Source organism: Numenius arquata, chromosome 9, assembly GCF_964106895.1.
Source record: "Numenius arquata chromosome 9, bNumArq3.hap1.1, whole genome shotgun sequence".
NCBI classification, from domain to species: Eukaryota; Metazoa; Chordata; class Aves; order Charadriiformes; family Scolopacidae; genus Numenius; species Numenius arquata.
Genome location: NC_133584.1, coordinates 40,988,187 through 41,006,833, shown reverse-complemented (window position 1 = coordinate 41,006,833; position 18,647 = coordinate 40,988,187). Strand labels below are relative to the sequence as shown.

General features: G+C 44.0%; 1 protein-coding gene across 1 annotated transcript; it reads left to right on the top strand.

Annotated features, from left to right (window-relative positions):
• The first annotated feature begins 10,573 nt into the window (after positions 1-10,573).
• ALKAL2 (ALK and LTK ligand 2) lies at positions 10,574-16,064 on the top strand. The gene is made up of 4 exons (XM_074153035.1): positions 10,574-10,893; positions 13,406-13,459; positions 13,581-13,661; positions 16,000-16,064. Exons 1-4 carry the CDS (start codon positions 10,635-10,637, stop codon positions 16,062-16,064), a joined length of 459 nt encoding a protein of 152 aa, XP_074009136.1. The 5' UTR covers positions 10,574-10,634.
• The last annotated feature ends 2,583 nt before the right edge of the window (positions 16,065-18,647 follow it).

The window sequence follows — 18,647 nt, the reverse complement described above, 5'->3', positions numbered from 1 at the left end:
TTGTTCAAAACAAAGTTCTGCAGAAATATTTTACTTTCAGTCAAGCTCCGGCAAATCACAAATGCAGCCCCTTAGTCGGCTGCACCAAACAGACTGCTTCAGAGGTAGGCAACTGGGGATTTAACAGACTGAACAGCCAACCTCAAGATTAAGTTTCTTGGCACAGTCAGGAGCTACAGGACCTCATGGAGCCAAGAACATAGTAGCCTTGGGAAATCTAGTTAGATCCAAGCTTTAAAGACGCTGGAAGGCACTTCAAGACTTGTTAGACATCCTGTTCCACATGCTAGTCCTCATTCTGGGTAACTCCCAAGAGTGTTCACACTTCTGAATTAGCTGGGAGCAACATTTAAATTTGGAAAAATCATAGGATATTCTGTATTTTCCTGAAATTCTTTTAATACTTACTTTCCACCGTCAATATTTTTGAAGGCTTTTTTCATCTGTTTGTGAGATCGTCTTAAATCAAAAGAAAGATGTTTTGAAATGTTGGATTTTTACAGAGAATGGAAGTTCCAGATTTCATCTAGATCTTAATCACCATTACTACGGTCAAAGCCCTTTTCCTTTGAGTATTGTTCTCTTGCTCCTCTAACAAGTGAGGAATGGACAAAGAAAAGAAGACAAATAGCTCTGAATCCTGTGTTTTCAAATAGAATAACTGCAGATATCACAGCTGCATTGGGCAAAACTGACCAGGGAACATTCTCACTCTATGACAGCCTCTAACAGAAAATTTTGACTGCAATTTCTGACTTAACTGAAACTACCAAAGCAATATTTCCACTAAACTAGAACTGCAAAATAAGTAAGAAGTTGGGTGTAAATAGCCATATCTATGTGCCGTACCTGATGGCAGTGATAGAAGTCCATCCACATTCCTTTAACTACAGAGACAAATTCTTTGGTAAAGAAGAACAACATTTTACAAAATTTGCATACAAGAGAAATAACCTCTCAGTTGTATATTTTAATTAAAAATTAACATTTTAAGACAGAAACCTTTCCCTTGTGGTATTTGTCACTAAATTGTTATAAAAATGCATGAAGACTTCCCTAGATGACTATGCCAACTGGAAAAGGTGAAAACAATTACACTGCTTCTATTATCCAGGGTAAGCTCAATATAAAATCTAAATGAATAACATAAATAGTGATAGTTGATTAGATTTTTATCTTTTATGATAACAAACATATTCAGCAACATAAGGTCTTCTCACAGCTATACCTGTTTTTTTCATTTAGCTGTTTCCTGAAGAGAAACAAGTTAGACTGAAAATTGTAGAACATACTTTTACAATGTGATTTTTTGAATACGACACTTCAACACCAACAATAAAACAACCCATAAAAATTGAAGATTGGTCCCACTTTGTAATGAAGGTCAAATCCAAGTCAGTTTCCAGTTTCAGAATCATTTGGCATTAAAGTTCTGTGAGATAAACTTGGTCAAACCTGACATTTTAGCTTAGAATGAGATAAAAAAGTGGCGAAAAATAAAACAAAATAATAATAATAATAAAACCAACAATGCCTCAAGTGAATAGAACGTTTTCACCAGTCTCAAAACAGTACTATTCTGTTACGTGTGAAAATTTCTCCATTAAAAAATGGACTAGTAATTTTTGAGGGAAGATCAGGTCAGAAAAGAGGCTGAAGAGCAATTGCAGTAGCAAAATATTCAGTAAGTATGTTATAGCTTGTTAAAAATAATGTAATGTGAGGCAAAGTCATTTTCTGTCTTAGGAGAAAGACCAGCTTGTAAAGGTCATATAAAATTATTTTTTAACCTTTTATTTTCCTTTGGGCTAACTAAAGATATTGACAATTTTGGTCACATCATAGAATGGTTCAGGTTGGAAGGGACCTTAAAGGTCATGGAGTTCCCAACCCCCTTGCCATGGGCAGGGACACCTCCCACTAGCATTTATGCAGATAACGCACATTAGGGGAAAAAAGGAAAAAAAATATCTTTTTATTCTGTTATGTAACTAAGTTGATTTCATTGTGACTCTGTCCAATTTACATTGATTCTTTGCTGCCTTCAGTAGAGGCTGTGTACAGCTGCCTGACCATAAAGACATGGAACTATTTTTTAAGCCGATGTCAAGTTTTTGAAGCTGCTGCAGATCCCAGATTCCAATGCTTATTTTATTCCAGTTTAGGCCGTTTGCCAAAAAGCTCCTGTCAGTTCTACCAACTGGTAAGACACTCCAAAGGCATAGCTGGTTTGCAGCTGCCTCTATCCTTTGCAACACAGGTGGGACCCACAGGTGGTGGTGGTGCCTATACTAGAAGACAAAACTGAACATTGCCAGGGAGGATTCCTGGCACTGGAACCCAGCCATCAATACTATTAAATTGTTAGAGCAGTCCCTGGCACATAGTCTGTGACAACTCTCCCAATCGATTCCTGGGTACTGTTGGGAAGCCAGGCAGCCCAGGAAGTGTTCCTAATGAGTAGTTTGCATAAGGCTGTCCTCTCACAGGCAGTAAGAAGGATGGAAAGAATGGATATGGCCTATCTTGTGCCAGCTGGCTTAAGTGCCACAGATTTTATCAATGGTTTTGAGCACATTATATTTACTCCTGTGGATGTAGCCTGTGTATGCCAGGTCCTGGACTTCCTGCAGTTTGGCTGACTCAGGACATTTTCTCTCCTCTAAAGGACAGCAGACCTCCATACAAGAAGAGACAACATTCACAACCCTGGGCTAGTGGATGATTTCTTTGTATCACTTCAAGTGCAGAATCAAGAAAGGCTAGGACTTGAAATCCTAAATCTATAGGCTGCTCTTTATAGTCTTCTGCTGCTGTTGAATAAACTTTCTGCCTTTACCCTGGAAGGCAGCTTATTTCATTGTGAAGTTGATCATGAAGAGGCTGCCCTGGTACAGTCGGGACTGCGGTGCTGGTTTCTGTAAGGAGAAGAGCCACTGGTTGTTTTGCAGGCATGTGATCCTCCAAAGAGTACACTTGCCTATAAGCAGTCCCTGGACCATGATCTTGCCCATAGGCCTGCTCTACATCTGATCCGTAAAAAGTCACCCAGCTGTCCACCAGGTAGTCATGGGGCCTGGTCACTGAATGAGCAGCATGCCTGCCTACTGATGACCTGCAGAAGGAAAAAAGTACCTCTGCTTTTTAAAGTTCTCAATGCTTATACTTAGCATTCAGGTGCTGATAGTGAGTCATATGGGATATCCTTATGTTGCCTAAGATGGCATTTGTTTTTCAGCATAAATTTTTTAAGAAGCGGTGCAAACGCACTGTGACATAACATTCTCAAATTTAGGCTATACTATCAAAACATGTTATCATTTATAAGCAATGGCTCTAAAAAACACGTTACCCACTTGTCTCCTTGAGATAAGAACCATAGCTGAGAATGAAAGAGGAAGCTACTCTGCCTCTAAAACTACTTTATGTACACTGAAGCCATCCTCTTTCCTTTGGCACAGAGAGATCAGAGCAGGCCAGAAAATGTAATGCGCTCTATCAGCTAATGAGACATCAGCTAGGGCTTTTACTCGTAATCTTAATTTGATGTGGAAAGGCAGTTCCTGCAGCTGCAGCTATCTAACTCTAAGTGAACAGATAGGAGTTAAGAGTGAGCACACATATAGTAGGCTCACTGCTGCACAGTAACTATAGAGCTGTTTGTGGCCTGAAAGATAGTTTCTTAGAATGGGATTTACTCCTCACCCTCCCTTAGTTACTTAAAGTTAGGGGTCTGGTCTATGTTAGTGTCCTCCTGTGGGCAATAGCCTACAGTCAAGAGGTTTGACTTGCTTCTCTGGGGCATTTATCTTTACTGCACAAAATAAAGTATCTCTGAAAACCTAAATACGGAATAAATCAGAGCGGTGGTCTCTGGAGATTTCAAGGGTTACTTTGAAGACTATGAAAGGCACCTAAAAAAAGTGAGACTATTCTCATAAGACTTACATTTCCTCCTGCTCGTTCAGTAGGATTCCCATAGTAGCTTTGCATTGGTGCAGCACCAACGAAACTGGCTCAATAACTGATGTGTTGGCCAACTCAGAGCTGTCTTTAGCCTTGAATTCACATGCAGAGAAAAGTTTTAGCCAGAAATCTGGTTTGAGGGTTTTTTTGTGTGGTTTGTTTTTTTTTAAACTGTCTACCAAACATCAAGCTGGCCCTGTCTGTAATACTGATAAAATGTTTGGGATCTGTATCAAAGTTCTTCAGTTTTGGTTGCAGTGATGATTGATGGGATTTTAATCCTGTTGGCACTTCCATCAGGTAGGAAGTGGGGAAAGCCCTTAAAATGCTCACTTGGCTTTAATACCCCTAACATCTGTTGAAGTTTTTGTTCTAGTTATATATGTTCTCTGGCTGATTTCAGTGCTACAGGAATTCTTAATGCCTCATCTTTAGTCTCCCCAGGAGCTGTCATTGGGCATTGCCTCTGAGAGTTGGAGGCTCACAGAGATGACTGAGCCAGGTGCATAAATATTATTTTATACTTATGTACAACACATTATATTGAAAACATATTCTGCATTTTCGTAACTTGGAGCAGAGATTTTGGAAAGTATCATCTGTTGGATGTGATGTATATATTTTTCTATATAGATTTTAAAAGTAATTTTCATATATGTAGATGCCATGTGTGTGGTCAATATTTTGGAAGTCCAGTTGCCATGTCAACCAACTGATACCCACTCAATTAACCCAACAGAATTACCAGCCCCATCTCATTCCATCATATTTATCTCTAGTGGGATTGACGTATAACCTGAAATTAAATACTACTTTTCTTCTGAGAGGTGTGAAAAGTCTGCTTTTTAAGCCAACAGTGCAACTTGACTTTTTAAGATTTTTGTAAGTTAATGTGATGTTTAAAGAAAAAATGTATTTCGAAATATTGTGTTGAGGTTCTGAGGTCAATAAAGAGCAACACAAGAAGCACTTTTATAGTCCAGTCTTACAAATGTCCATTGGAGTTTTCTCCTAAGCATGCACTCAGTTCATGTATTGGTTATGAGCCTCATTTAGACAATCAGCTCTGCTCTGCAATCACTTCAGAAAATGTTGCACTTGCTTTTATTAAATATAGATAGGAACCCTTATGTCTGTTATAATCAGCTGAAACAAGAGCATGCTTGAAACTGTAGGGCTCTTAGCATGAAAATTTCACCAGTCTTAGAAGACAGAACCAAAGAGAACACATTTTCTTGTTTTCATGTACACCATTTAAGTAAGAAAAGTCAAGATATCTTTCCTTTACTGTCTTAGCATGGCATAACAGAATGGAATTGGTGAAAACAGTGACTAATGTGTGTTATTTAACAAAGCTAGAAATTCTGCCTGGCATTTGTTCCAAATCCTAAATGCAGTGCCTCTGTTTCATAACCACCAAGGGAACATGGAACAGTACACCAGGTAAAACTATCCACCAGATACTGCATTTTATCTTCTCATTCATGTATGCTTATTTAACAAAGTTCTTATTCTGAGGATCATGATGTTTACTTGAAAGATAGAGCATTTTTAATAGCATTGTAGATTGATCTATTCATAGATTTTGATTGCAGAATCACAGAATTACAGAATTGTAGGGGTTGGAAGGAACCTTCGGAGATCATCTAGTACAACCCCCTCTGCCAAAGCAGGTTCACCTAGAGCAGGTTGCACAGGAACGTGTCCAGGTGGGTTTTGAATATCTCCTGAGAAGGAAACTCCACCACCTCTCTGGGCAGCCTGTTCCAGGGCTCTGTCACCCTCAAAGTAAAGAAGTTTTTCCTCATGTTCAGATGGAACTTCCTCTGTTCCAGTTTGTGCCCGTAGCCCCTTGTCCTGTCACCAGGCACCACTGAAAAGAATCTGGCCTCATCCTCTTGACAACCACTCTTTAGATATTGATAAGCATTGATAAGGTCCCGTCTCAGTCTTCTCCAGGCTAAAGAGACCCAGGTCTCTCAGCCTTTCCTCATAAGAGAGGTGCTCCAGTCCCTTGATCATATTCATAGCCCTCTGACGGACTCTCCCCAGTGGTTCCCCTTCCTTCTTGAACTGGGGGGCCCAGAACTGGGCACAGTATTCCAGATGTGGCCTCACCAGGGCAGAGTAGAGTGGGAGGATGACCTCCCTCGACCTGCTGGCCACATTCTTTTTAATGCACCCCAGGAGACCATTGGCCTTCTTGGTCACAAGGGCACATTCTTGTTCAAGTTCACTAGCTTGACATATTCTAAAAATAAACCAAAAATTCATACCAGGTGTTTTTAAATGAAATCTACCCCTCCAGGACAAGCCAAAGTATCATTACCTCTATGATCTGCCATCCCAGGTTCATGTTGCTTTCTGAGACTGGGTTTCGTATCTCCCTCTCTGACTTACTTCAAGGAAAGCAAGCAGGTTTTTGTCCTGGCTGGGAAGGTGTGTTCATCTTTCATCTCTGCCTGAAGGGATTAGAATTTACATCTTGTAAATCCCAGAAAAAAATGCTTTCTTCATCATCCTGGCTGCTTAGTGTTGACAAGAGTCAGGTGCTTCCCAGTATCCAGGGAAGAAGTCCAAGAACCTGTGACCAGTCATGGTAAGCAGTGAACCTACTCACTCTAGAAGTCTGAGGAGTCAGACTGAGGGTGCGTGGAAGTCTTGGGGATCGCAGTTTTGGCAATAAATATGCAGAGTAGGAGCTTGGTAGCATTTAGGTGGTTAGCATCCAGGCAGTTAGCTTAGGTGGAGCCCTAAGAAAACACACTTCAGAAAATGTTACCTGTTGGAACATTAAATTATCATCCTAAATCTGTATGAATTTCAATTAACTCCACTAAAGTCATGGGAACTATTACATATCTTTGTATAACTCTGTGTAAACAAATCGGAATAGACCCTTGCAAGGTCTAATCCCTCAGATTCTGCATGCATAAAAAGGAAACAGACTGTTTATTTATCTATCTCATATCTCTGTTAATATTTCTGTTGTACTTTGAATCTAGGTCTATATTAGTAAATTTAAAGGGAATATTCCTGAGCATCGGAATGAAATTGCCCATGATGTTAATTTGTCCTTGGTGTGTCTTTGGCCCATGCCAGCTATCCCATTCCCAGACTCATAGAGGAGTTACCTCATAAAAGGGATTAATGTGGAGTTTTTGATAATGTCCACTGTCTCTTCAAATGGAAGAGAGCTACGTAAACCATATTATTCAACAACTCACAGATCACTCCATGCCAGCTGGTCTCCGTGCCAGACATGACATGTCTGGGTACATCTAACTTACTAGGAAAGACACAGCCTGACGTTCCTGAGTTGTATTGGTGTGTACTCAAAACAGAAGCTGCTCCTTCCTCAGGGTATCGTGACTGAAAATGACACGGAAATTGAGGTTGTCAGCTAGGGCAGAATCCACCCAGGTGTTTAGCTGACTTCCCGAACACCTCCTTCAGTTCTGCAGCTGCATCCACCTTTTTCCAAAGAGATTACTTTGGGTGAAGGACTACTTGAAATGGAATTGTAGAAACAGAACATCAAGCTCTATACTACCTGGCTCATTTTCCATTAGGTGACCCTGACATGTCAATATTTAGTGACTAAATAGTAAATATCACCATACCAAGTTATATCATGCCAAGGTATGCCGTTCTCTCTCACTGTTGAATGGCTCCTTCAATTTATTTTTTTCCCTGAGTCTTAAGGTGACTGGAAACAAGCCATGAAGCCGAAGAGGAGGAAGGATTCTGATTCTGGCCTCCTGACAAAGCGTTCTTGCTCGGTCTTGCCTCTGGGTGTCTTTCTTCATCATGTTGTGTATTTTCTCCTTTTTTTTTTTTCTTTTTTTTTTCAGTAACTTCATGGTGACAGCACGGGCTAAGATTTTGGTAGCAACAGACATACATGCCATTGACATGTAGTTTTAAAAGGAAAGCTAAATCGGATCATATAGGTAAAAATGACACAGTAGTAGTTAAGGAACACAAGCGCATAGAATAAGGGACGTAGAGGGAGCGCTGCGAAACGGAAATCACCTTTTTTTTCCTGCATTCTGGCTGACCGCTGGCAGCAGCCCTTCCCGCAGGGCTCCCCCGGCCCGGCGGGGCGCGGCGGACCCTCCGAGGGGCGGCGGGGGCGACCGTTAACGGCCGCTAACGGCCCCAACGGCCGCGCCCCTCAGCGCCGCCTGGCGGCGGGCGGGCGGGCAGCGCCGCGCCCAGGCAGGGCAGCGGCCGCCGGGGGCCGCTGTCGCCGCTGCCGGAGGCGCAACCGCTACCTGTCCGCCACCGGCCGCGCCCCGCGGGTCGGCCGCCGCTGCACACCCCCCCTAGCGCCTCCCGCTCCCACCCCGCCGCCGTTCGGGGGGCTGTGGAAGGGTGGCCGGCGGGCGATCCCATCCAGCGCCGCCTCTGCCCGCCGCGGCTGCCAAGGGGAGAGGTTTATCCACACAGTCAAAGTAAACAGGAAAGTTCAGCCGGATCGTGTTTCATCCCCCCCCCCCCGCCCCCCGCCGCCGCCGCCCCGCGCCTTCCGAGGGGCTCGGCGGGGAAGGCAGCGGGGGGTTTGGGCTGAAAAGGGTTTATTCTGGGGAGTGAGTTGTGTGTGTTGCGGTGGGTGGCTCTGGCCGTAGGGGTCTCGCTTTTACAGGGAAGCACAAGGCGGCTGTCGCCCTCCCCTCGCCCTCCGCCGCCGGAGCCAGCAGCTCCCCATCGCTCGGGCTGTCACCTCTTCTGAGGGAGCCGGTGGCGGTGCGTTCGGCCTCCTCCTCCTCCTCCTCACCCTACCCAGCCCCGCTGGCAGCGCTTCCAGGCAGCGCCGCGGCGAGAGCCCAGGAAGCCGCCTCACACACACAGCACCCCCCTACCGTCCCCCCGGGACTGCCCTTGCCAAGAACCGGCGAGAGAGGCGACACGCCCGCCTCTTCCACCCGGACCCCGCTCCAGCCACATCTCTCCGCCGGCTTCCCGGTCGGGCGGGAGGAGAAAATAGCCTTCCCTTTCCCCGGCAGCTCGCCCCCGCCCCAACACACCTCCCCTTCCCCGCCGCAGCCGGGCACGGAGTTCCCGGTAAACAGGCGGCTTCCCCGCCCGCCCCCGCCAGCCGGGCCCCCCGCGGGGAGCGGCGGCTGCGGCCGCGGGGCCGGGGACCCGCCTGACGGGGAGCCGCGCCAAGGCCATGAATATTTCAGAGGCTCCTCAGCGCGTTTCTAATTAAAGGCTCGGGAGAGGCGCGTCGTTCCCCCCCCACCACTCCCCCCGTCCCCATCATCCCGCCGCCGCCCCCTCCCACTCCACACACACACACTTGGGACCGTCTCCTTACGTCGGAGAGAGGCGAAGGAGTGACTGAGCCCTGCCCGGGAGAGCCGAGCGAGGGGGAGGAACGGGGGGGGACCGGGGCGGGAGGGAAGGGAGGGAGGGCGGGAAGGGGGGGGCTTGTGCAAGCAGCGACGCTTCCGAGGTTGCCAAGTGGACTTTTATTGTTTTCCACCCACTTCCAAGTCGATACTATCTGCCGTCTCATGTCCATCCTATAGCCTATATAAGCGGCTGCGCTGGGGCTGGCGGCGATGGAGTAGTTTGTGGATACGACGGGAGCGCAGGGACGGGAGGGGGGCGGGCGGGCCAGCCGCGGAAAACTTGGACTCCCTGCCGCTCGCGGGCTGCTGCCGTCGGGGAGAGCCGGGGAGCGGCTCCAGAGGGGGGGAAGACACCTCGGCTGCTGGGACGGAGAGACAGGTAAAAGCGGCCGGGAAGGGCCGGCAACCTTCCTTCCTCCCCCGTCTCCCTCCCCACGCCTCCACCGCTCCCGCCCCGCTCAGCTGGAGCGCGGTGGCACCGCGGGGCCACGCCGGTGACAGCCCGCCAAAGTTGACGGGGCAGCCCCGTGCGTGGGGCGGCCGCCCCCGGCAGCCAGCGGAGGGGGCAGTCCGCCGTCCGAAGGCGAGCGGCTCCGGCCATGAGGCAGCGTCCCCCGCCGCTCCCTGCGGATGTGGCCCCGGCCGCCCGCGCCCCTTCCCCGGGCAGGGAGGGACGAAGGGCAGAGAAGAAGGGAAAGGCTGGCGTTGCCGTGCCCCGACCCCGGACGGCTGACCCCCAGAGCCGCGCACGGCCCGGACCTCCGCTCCTGCCCCCAGCCCCGGCGCGGAGCCCCGCAGCGCGGCGGAGAGGGGGGAGGCTCTCTGGGTGCGCAGCCGCCGCGGTTCTCCGGCAAAAAAAACTTTAGGGAAAGTTGTCGCCTCTCGCCCGCGCTCCGCTCCTCCGCCGCGCTCCGCAGCCGCGGGCGGGGCGGGGCGAGGCGGGGCGCTACGCGCCGCTGGCCCCTGGCGACCGAGCCTCCGCTCCGCCAGCGCGCAGGGCGAGGAGGTGCCGCCGGGGACGGGTGCGGGCGCAGTGGCTGAGCGCGGCGTAGCGGGGCTCCCCCGGCAGCGATCCTCCTCCTCCCCCCCCGCAGCCCGGCGGCGGGGCTGTCGGAGCGGGCTGGGCTCCCCCCGCGTTGTGTAACCTGCGGAGCGGTCTCCGCGCATCCCTCCTGTGATGTTCTCGATCTCACCCCCACGAGTCCCCCCACTTCCGACCCACCCCCGTTTTTCTCTTCCAGTGAAATACTCCCACAGCAGCGGATCCTTCCTTTCCATCTGCTCGTGCACCCTTCAGGTCAGACTGCAATGAGTGGACTAAGGTCTCCTGGGCTGCTGGGGCTGGTGCTCTTGATGCTCTCGGCAGGATATTGCAAGGAGAAAACTGACTCCACAGATTTGAAGGACAGGCAAAGTCTCTTAAATCTGATCATGGAGATCATTCAGGAACTGAAAAGGTACCACCTAGAGAAGGACAGTGGGGTGCAGTACTTCTCCAAGCACGACTATAACTTAGATCGAAGGGAAGTGGCCGACTACGGAGGATACCAGGATGAGCAGAGAGTTGGTAAGTCACAGTTCCATGACTTAGGAGATCTTTTCATTTCTGTAGGGTGCCTTGGTGAATCAGACATCACATCAGGTTACTAATTTTATATCAAGAATTCGCTGCTCAAAAAACCTGCGGATTTCCCTTGGTGTCAGAAACTGACACAGTCGGCAAATTTGGAATAGAAAAACTCCATTCACATCTCAGGGACTCTTACTCTCTGGATAATGATGCACTCGACTGAAAGTCCGACTTTCTGTGTGTTGGCTTTGTACAAAACCTGTTAATGAGTGAAGAGTGAAGTAGACTGAGATCAAAGAAATAAGGGATGAAAATGCTCTTTTTCCTGGAAGTTTACCACTTTCTAAAATGTGCTTGGTTTAACTGTTGCTTGGAAATGACCCTAGGAAGAATTCCCCTGCAGGATTTCAGTATGTCCTTATAGATCTCACCTCTAGAAGTTTTGGCTGTAGCTCAGCTTCAGTAAACTTTTCTTCCTGCCTGTGAGTCCCTTTTGTACTCCAGAGGTAGCACCTCTGAAGTACTGGGGAACTGAAACAGAGTACTCCCCTGTCACAGTATGAGCTATGACAACTTTGGGACAACCCCTGCGGTCCTCCTCCTTCTCATTTGAACAGCTCTTCTCTGATCTGCAGTGAAAGCCCAGGTTGGTTTGTCGGAGGTGCAGGGCTGTATAGAGCAGTGCAGAAGCAGTTGTACCGAGTCACACAGTGATGGATAGTTACTGCTCAGTTTCGTGATGTATTTCTGTGCGTCCAGTTGAAAGTTGATTTAGCTTCTCCTGCTGCCGTGTCTAATTTGCTGTTCGCTGTCACTCCCAACCCCCTACAGCGTTACTACTGCTTATCTTACCCCTCCTACTGGAAGTGACTTTCTGAATATTTTCCAGCAGATGTCAACACTCACCTTTTTCCAAACTGGCTTTCATTTTGCTAATATGCTACTTATTTTGCCTTTATTGATCTCATAAAGCTTCATTGTACCTTTTCTTCATTCTCATTCATATTCAAATATCCTCATGATTTGCATTTGTTGGTGGTTGTCATGAAAATGTTACTTCTCCATCTGGGTAATTAATGAATATACAAAGGAAGACAGTTTTGTTCCACTTAAGATCAGCAGAGTGAGAACATTTTGTTTTATGAACGGTTAAAAGTTAAGAAGGGCAGACTAAGCGGGGGACCCGGATCTGCACAACACTAAATCTCCACGTGGAACACAGGCATAGTTTTTGGCCACCCTACATCAGCCTATTGGTGCAAAACGTCTGGTTTGTGCTGAACGGTTATCTATGTAAATAATAAACCTACTTCAGAGCAGCCTAGTTGTTTGCGGTGCCATTGACTCCTAATCAGGACTTTTCATTCTGTTATTATAATGGATTTATTCCCAGCAACCCTGAAAAGGAACTACGGCTTAGAGTCTTTCATTTCAGTTTTGGCATCACTTTCCCAGTGAGCCTGTCCCACGGGAAATTTCTGAGTGAAGCATGTGTGTTTTTAATGCTCTTCGTGACATAATTAGGTCAAATATGATAAGGTCAATTTTACTTACACTGACTAAAGTTAGAAGTAAATGAAGAATGACTTTCGAGAAGTGTCTAACCTCACAAGTGAATCAGATGTGGATGGAAATGCTCTTTGCTTTATATCTGATAAGAGGTGCCAGGGGAATGAAAAAGGCTGCTCAGGCATTTATGGTCAAATAAATAAAGCACCATGTAGTGTATCATACACAATCAGCACCAAGCTATCAGCATAGAGTTCGTAGCGGAAAGCAATCAAAGATAGCTGTAAATCAGGAAGACACAAGGAAGGGTTAGGGCTAAAATGGATTTCAGTAAACCAGTTTCATTTTGCCATCTGCTGAACACAAAACGCAAGGCGGTAAACCACAAACGCAGGGAGCCAGAAGAGAGCAATTTGCTTGGGATCATTTCCTGTGAATTTTATTTACTGCTAGAGGAGGGGGGAAAAAAAGATTCCTGTAAGGAGATCAATCCAGTTTGAGGATTACAGCAGGACCGTGCTTGTACAAACATACCTGTGACAAAAGAGTGGATACATTTGCATAAGAAAATTAGAAGACACAAACGCAAACTTGAATATGTCTTGGGGTCGTTACCATAACGGGAATATGCCATTTCTGAGCAACCATGAACGAAAATTTCTGGAAGCATTTAAATCTAGGTAAACTTGATAATGCAATTTACAGAGCACTAAAATCTGACTCTTAGTTAATTGTCAAAATCGTTAATGACTACACAGCTAACAGACATTACTTGTTTCATCATCACAGTGTGCTTTACAGTGCATTTTACAGTGGTTTCTTATGTAAAACAAATGCTTGAAATTTGGCCTACTGTATGCAAAGGACTTTTGGCCTCTCTGCATCTGTCAAGACGTAGTGGCAATGTTTGCTGGACAGAGTTTATTCCCTTTCCTCATACTATGCTTGGCAGGCATAGCTCTAGTGCAGCAGAGTGACTATTCCTTTTTCTGTCCAACAGAGATAGTTCCCAGAGATCTGAGGATGAAAGACAAGTTCTTAAAGCATTTAACAGGTATGCTTTAATTTTGCGTTGGTATCCCTCATTTCACATACATACCATAAGCTGCATTACACTTCCTGTGAGCTGTGCCGATTCATAACTTTTTTTTTTTTTTTTTTTTTTAATATTTCAGGTCCACTCTACTTTAGCCCGAAATGCAGTAAACACTTTCATCGGCTTTATCACAATACAAGGGACTGCACCATCCCAGCATGTAAGTGCCAAAACCGGAGACTTTCATAAAACAACAGAAAACTCCAAAATTTAATAGCTGTATGAGGTACCAGTAGTGATACAACGTTAGAATACATTCCTTGCAATGAAGAATTTGGAGTGCTCTATAACGTACTAAGTATGCTTTACAGTGTTGCTAGAACAGCATCAGCATTACAGCGAGGAAAATGAAAACACCACTTTTTCATTGCAAATACACTGTGTAGAACAGCTGTAAGCTGTAATCTCTAAGTCCTTAGGTCCTGATGGATACGCCTCTGGTTCCAAACCAAAGGTGTTTGCTGTTCATAGGAACACACAACTCCTCTCGCACACCTCTCATATTTCATTTCTAGTGCTGCAAATCCAAGGTAGGATCAGAAATCCAGGTGGGGCTATTTCTTTTTCATTGATTATTTATGCAGAACATATTTTGACTGGTCAGCTACCAGTCTACTAGGAATGTTGACAGTGAATCTTTGCGCCCCTTCTTTTCAGTGAATTACAGGAGTGTGACTTCCTAAGGCTTAGTAAAAAAAAAAAAAAAAGTGCCGATGGACACAAATAAGCAAATTCAGCTTATGATAGCTCATCAGTGTTAGCAGCACAGAGAATTAAAAAAAAATAAAATCAAACATTGACACTCATCAGTCAGTAGATGTGACCCCAGATTCATACTGAGGTGGGCATGTTGAGTAAGTAGATGCTATTTTAGTACAGCCTCTTCAGAATGGAAGCACGCTTTATTTTACTTGTCTGAGGTCAACCAGTTGGGTCAGTAGCAGAGCTGGGAATAGAAACGAGTTACAGATTCCAAGTTTCAAGTATTAATAAATATTTCAGACCAATATATTTTAAAGGCATATTTGGTAAGAATTGCAGACTTTTTTCCTGTTTGTAAGGCTTCAGATTAGGAATACCTTCGAACCATAAGGATTTCTACATAATGGCTAACCAGATCGTGTTCCATTTACATGGACGGAGATGGAAGTTGTTCATAACTAGTCTGTTTTCAACAAGCAAATTACCTTTTTCCTAAGAATCACAACACAAACATCATTTGACTCAGCACTAATGAGTACTCCAAGCTGTGAAGCTAAAAACTAGTTGGTTTTAAAGTCTGAATTAGCTTTTTCCTCCTGACAGGTGACATATCCACCAGCATAATGTCTGGATAATGGAGGGTAATTTGTATGAATGGCAATTATAGCATATCTATGCTATGAGTTAGGGATTGGTAACATTGCATCTCTAGGAAACATTAGATGTAGTTTCTCATTAATGAAATAATGCCTAATGAAAATCAACATCAGTCACTGGACTGGACTGACTAGCATGTCCCTGAAGTAACTTTCGTCTAGGAAAATGAGGGTAAACAACCTGCTTTAATTTTTCATGCACAGTATGATGTTACCGTTTGATAATATCCTGATTTCAGCTAATACTGTTCATTCTATGTAGAAGTTCAAAGGCCAAACAGCAAAGAAATTAAAAGCATCTGTGATGCTGCAACACGGAGGTAGGCACTACAAAAGCATTTAGTTGGCATACCCGCTAGTACTTTGTACAGCATAGCAGCATTCCCACCTAAAAAGTAATTTACTCTGCTGTCTCTCCATAACCAGCTTTCGCAAAATTAATTTTGTAGTTTTGCATTGGTTCTGCCCATTATTATGAAATGGCCAAAAAGTAGAAGGTGCCTAAAATAAGAACTACTAACAATAGGACTGCTGTAGAAAAAAAAATTTTACTAGTTTTAAGATGAAACTCCTTACAGTTATGAATGAATTTGTATGAAGTGGTCACCTACTCTGGCTGGACTCAACAATCCTATGACTAGGAGATGTTATTTGTCTAATTTCACAGTTTTTCCAGGAAGCAAATTTATTGGAGAGTTGCGTTACTTAAAATATTAAGTTGATAGACTTGCTCGCTGAGGGCTGGATTTCAAAGATGGATGAGTGCTACTTATTCTTCCTCTAGCATGGAAACACTACAACAACATGTTTTGATCCCACACTTAGGCACAGACACAGATGTATACACTTTCACACGTACATACACTTGGAGAGCCTCCCAGCACATTCATGCTATTTGTTTAGATGGTACGTGTGCAGAAATCAGTTGCATAGAGTTTTATGTGCCATTAGACAAGACTCTCAGTTACAGATTTTTACACGCTCCATTTCTAAGTCTAAGGAGCTGATTTCTATACTGTTGCAAACTAAGGTTTCGCTGAACTTCATTACGACAATAATTTGCACACCGTTATCGGTTTTTATTTTTACAAGCAAAATTGGTTGCTTTAGTAATCTATTTATGCTCTTTTTTCATGACAGACTATAAAAGATGTGCCAGGCTTCTTACTCGGTTGGCAGTAAGCCCAATGTGCATGGAAGGATAAAGGTAAGCTTTTCCATAGCAGCAATGACATTCTTCTGCATAGCAAAGCAGCGGATTTTGTGCTTCATACATGAAAATTCATGGCATTGTATTAACAGTTGTCCTTTTGCTAAGGTATTCCCCTTTCAAAGCAACTTATTCCCCTTAAAGTCCCCTAAAGTAAGCTTAATCTGGCAAATATTGGTGACAAATAAAGGGTACCCCCTACTGGAAGTCATTATATAAAAGTCCATGTGCATCAGCTGTGAATTATTCATAGCAGCATACAGTTAGCAGATAGTGAATTTGTTGTTACGGAAAAAAACCACAACAGCTGTAGCTTATTTTTCAAGAGTTGACTCAGTACACAATTGCCTGTATTGGCAGCAGCAGCCTTTTGATGTGTGCAGCTGTGGTTCTATAGTGTACATTTTAGTATGAGTTAATATATACATAGCTATACACATGAAAGCGTTATAAATGCAGATAGGTTGCAGGTGCTTTTATAGTAATTCAATTAAAATGTATTATTAATGGCATTGATAAACTAACTTTAAGCTATACGGATTTCCTGGAATTTCCATTGTGCTCACCTCTCATGTCTATGGGTTTATTCCCTCCCTTTTTGCCTAGATGTACCTCTAATTCCCACAAATAATTTGGAATTTCATCATGCACCAAAATAAAAACAAAAAACACAACCAACCAAACAGAAAAGTACTTCCAAACTATCTGTATTTCTAGAAAACTGACACATAAGAATACAAAGGACTAATTTACATCCTGTATTCAACTCTTACCTGAGACCAATAACGTGACCTCTGACAAAGGGATAAATAATAACCCGCAGGGATTTGTCAGTAACAAATGCTGTCAAACCAAGATATTTTAACTCAGTGATAAAATACACATCTTGTGGAGAGAATCAGTGAGAAACAGCGATAAATGTTAAGCATCATAGTTTATTTTTTTAAAGCACTGATGCTGCTTTGCATGGCGTTCTCACAAGCAAGGTAGGGAAACGTGATCAAGATACATGTAAAAATGGCTGGAAAAAATATACAAGTAAGTTATTAGTTCTTCAGTGTCAAACTGGAAAAATGTATTGAGAGTCACACAGCTTCATTCTGAGTATGGTATTGTTCAGTATTTTCATTAACAACCTGGGTCATAGAAGACAGTGTATTTATGGATTACAGTAGTGTAGGAGAAGCAACCATGGTAGATACTGAAAGTAGTCTTGGTAAATTAGCTGAATAGTCTAGAAGCAGGATAAAATTTAAAGAAAAGATCAGAATTGTGAAGTCATGCAGGAGTAATCAAATGCAGGAATACACGGCAAGTTAAGAACAACTAGTCAGATAGTTCTGTGGAAAACATAGGTGTTGTAGTGGATGACAAACTGAGTGTGTCAACCATGTTACTTGAAAAAAGACAACATACTGGAATTTATACATAGAAACATTGTTTATAAAACACCTGAAATAATCACTGTTGATGGACTACTGTATTTAATTAAGGACACCACAAAGACATATGGGTGCTTCTTTTAAGAGTCCAAAGAAGAGCAGCATGGATGACCAAAAACCTAGAAAACTCAGGTTACAAGAACAGCTAAAACGAATTGGGATTATTTACTCTAAAGAAAAGTCGACTGCAGAAAAACGTGATAGAGCTGTTCAATTTCACAAAAAGTGGCTATAAGCCATTCTCTCTATCCAGTGTGGATAAATACGACATAAGTCGTTTAACTTTGCAACAAGAGAAGATTCCAGCTAGACATTAGAAAAAAGACTTTTCTAATAACGAGGGCAGAAGCAATATATTAAATCATTAGATGTAATTCAGCAGCCTGACTTCATGCTAAATTCCTCAACGTTTCTTAAGCATTTTCCATTTGACTTCCTAAAATAAACCTAAACCAGGCGGGCTTCAACACAGAATGCTTCTAATGCCCAGTAACTGTTACATTTCATGTTGTCTTAATTTGAAACGTGCAAACGTGGACAGGAATCTTACCCATACATCATGTGTTCAGGGATCGAGTCATGGAAACAATTGCATATAGTATTAGGACTAACAGAAGTTAGCAAATAGGTAAATCTTTTGGTCTAACTAGGACAAATACCAAGGATTCAACCTGTCAATTGTAAAATCCAGAAAGCAAGGAATAAATTACGTGATAGCCACCTGTGACGGACAGGTGAATAATGTTATTACCAATATTAACAAGCAGTTACATCAGAGAATTCTTTTCTCCTTTTCTTTAGAAAGTTTTATCTGTACCTTTAAGCCCAATCATGTAAACACTAACTCATCATATGAGGGAACAGTAACTAAAGTAGTTCACATGTCAAGCTGGGAGTCTGTTTAAAAAAAGTCCATCTCATTTTGCCAAACAGCTTCTTTGCTCAACTAGGAGGCATTTTTTAACTTAACAAGCCTCCAATTCCGTTATTTTGCACGCACACAAATCATGAAGAGTATCAGCACTCTTAAGCAGCCTCTACTAGCAGAAAGGAATTCTATTCACCATACATGCCCTGAGATCCACAGGTGTCTCCATAAAACCAAGCATCCTTCCTACTCAAGGCTCTTCCACTGC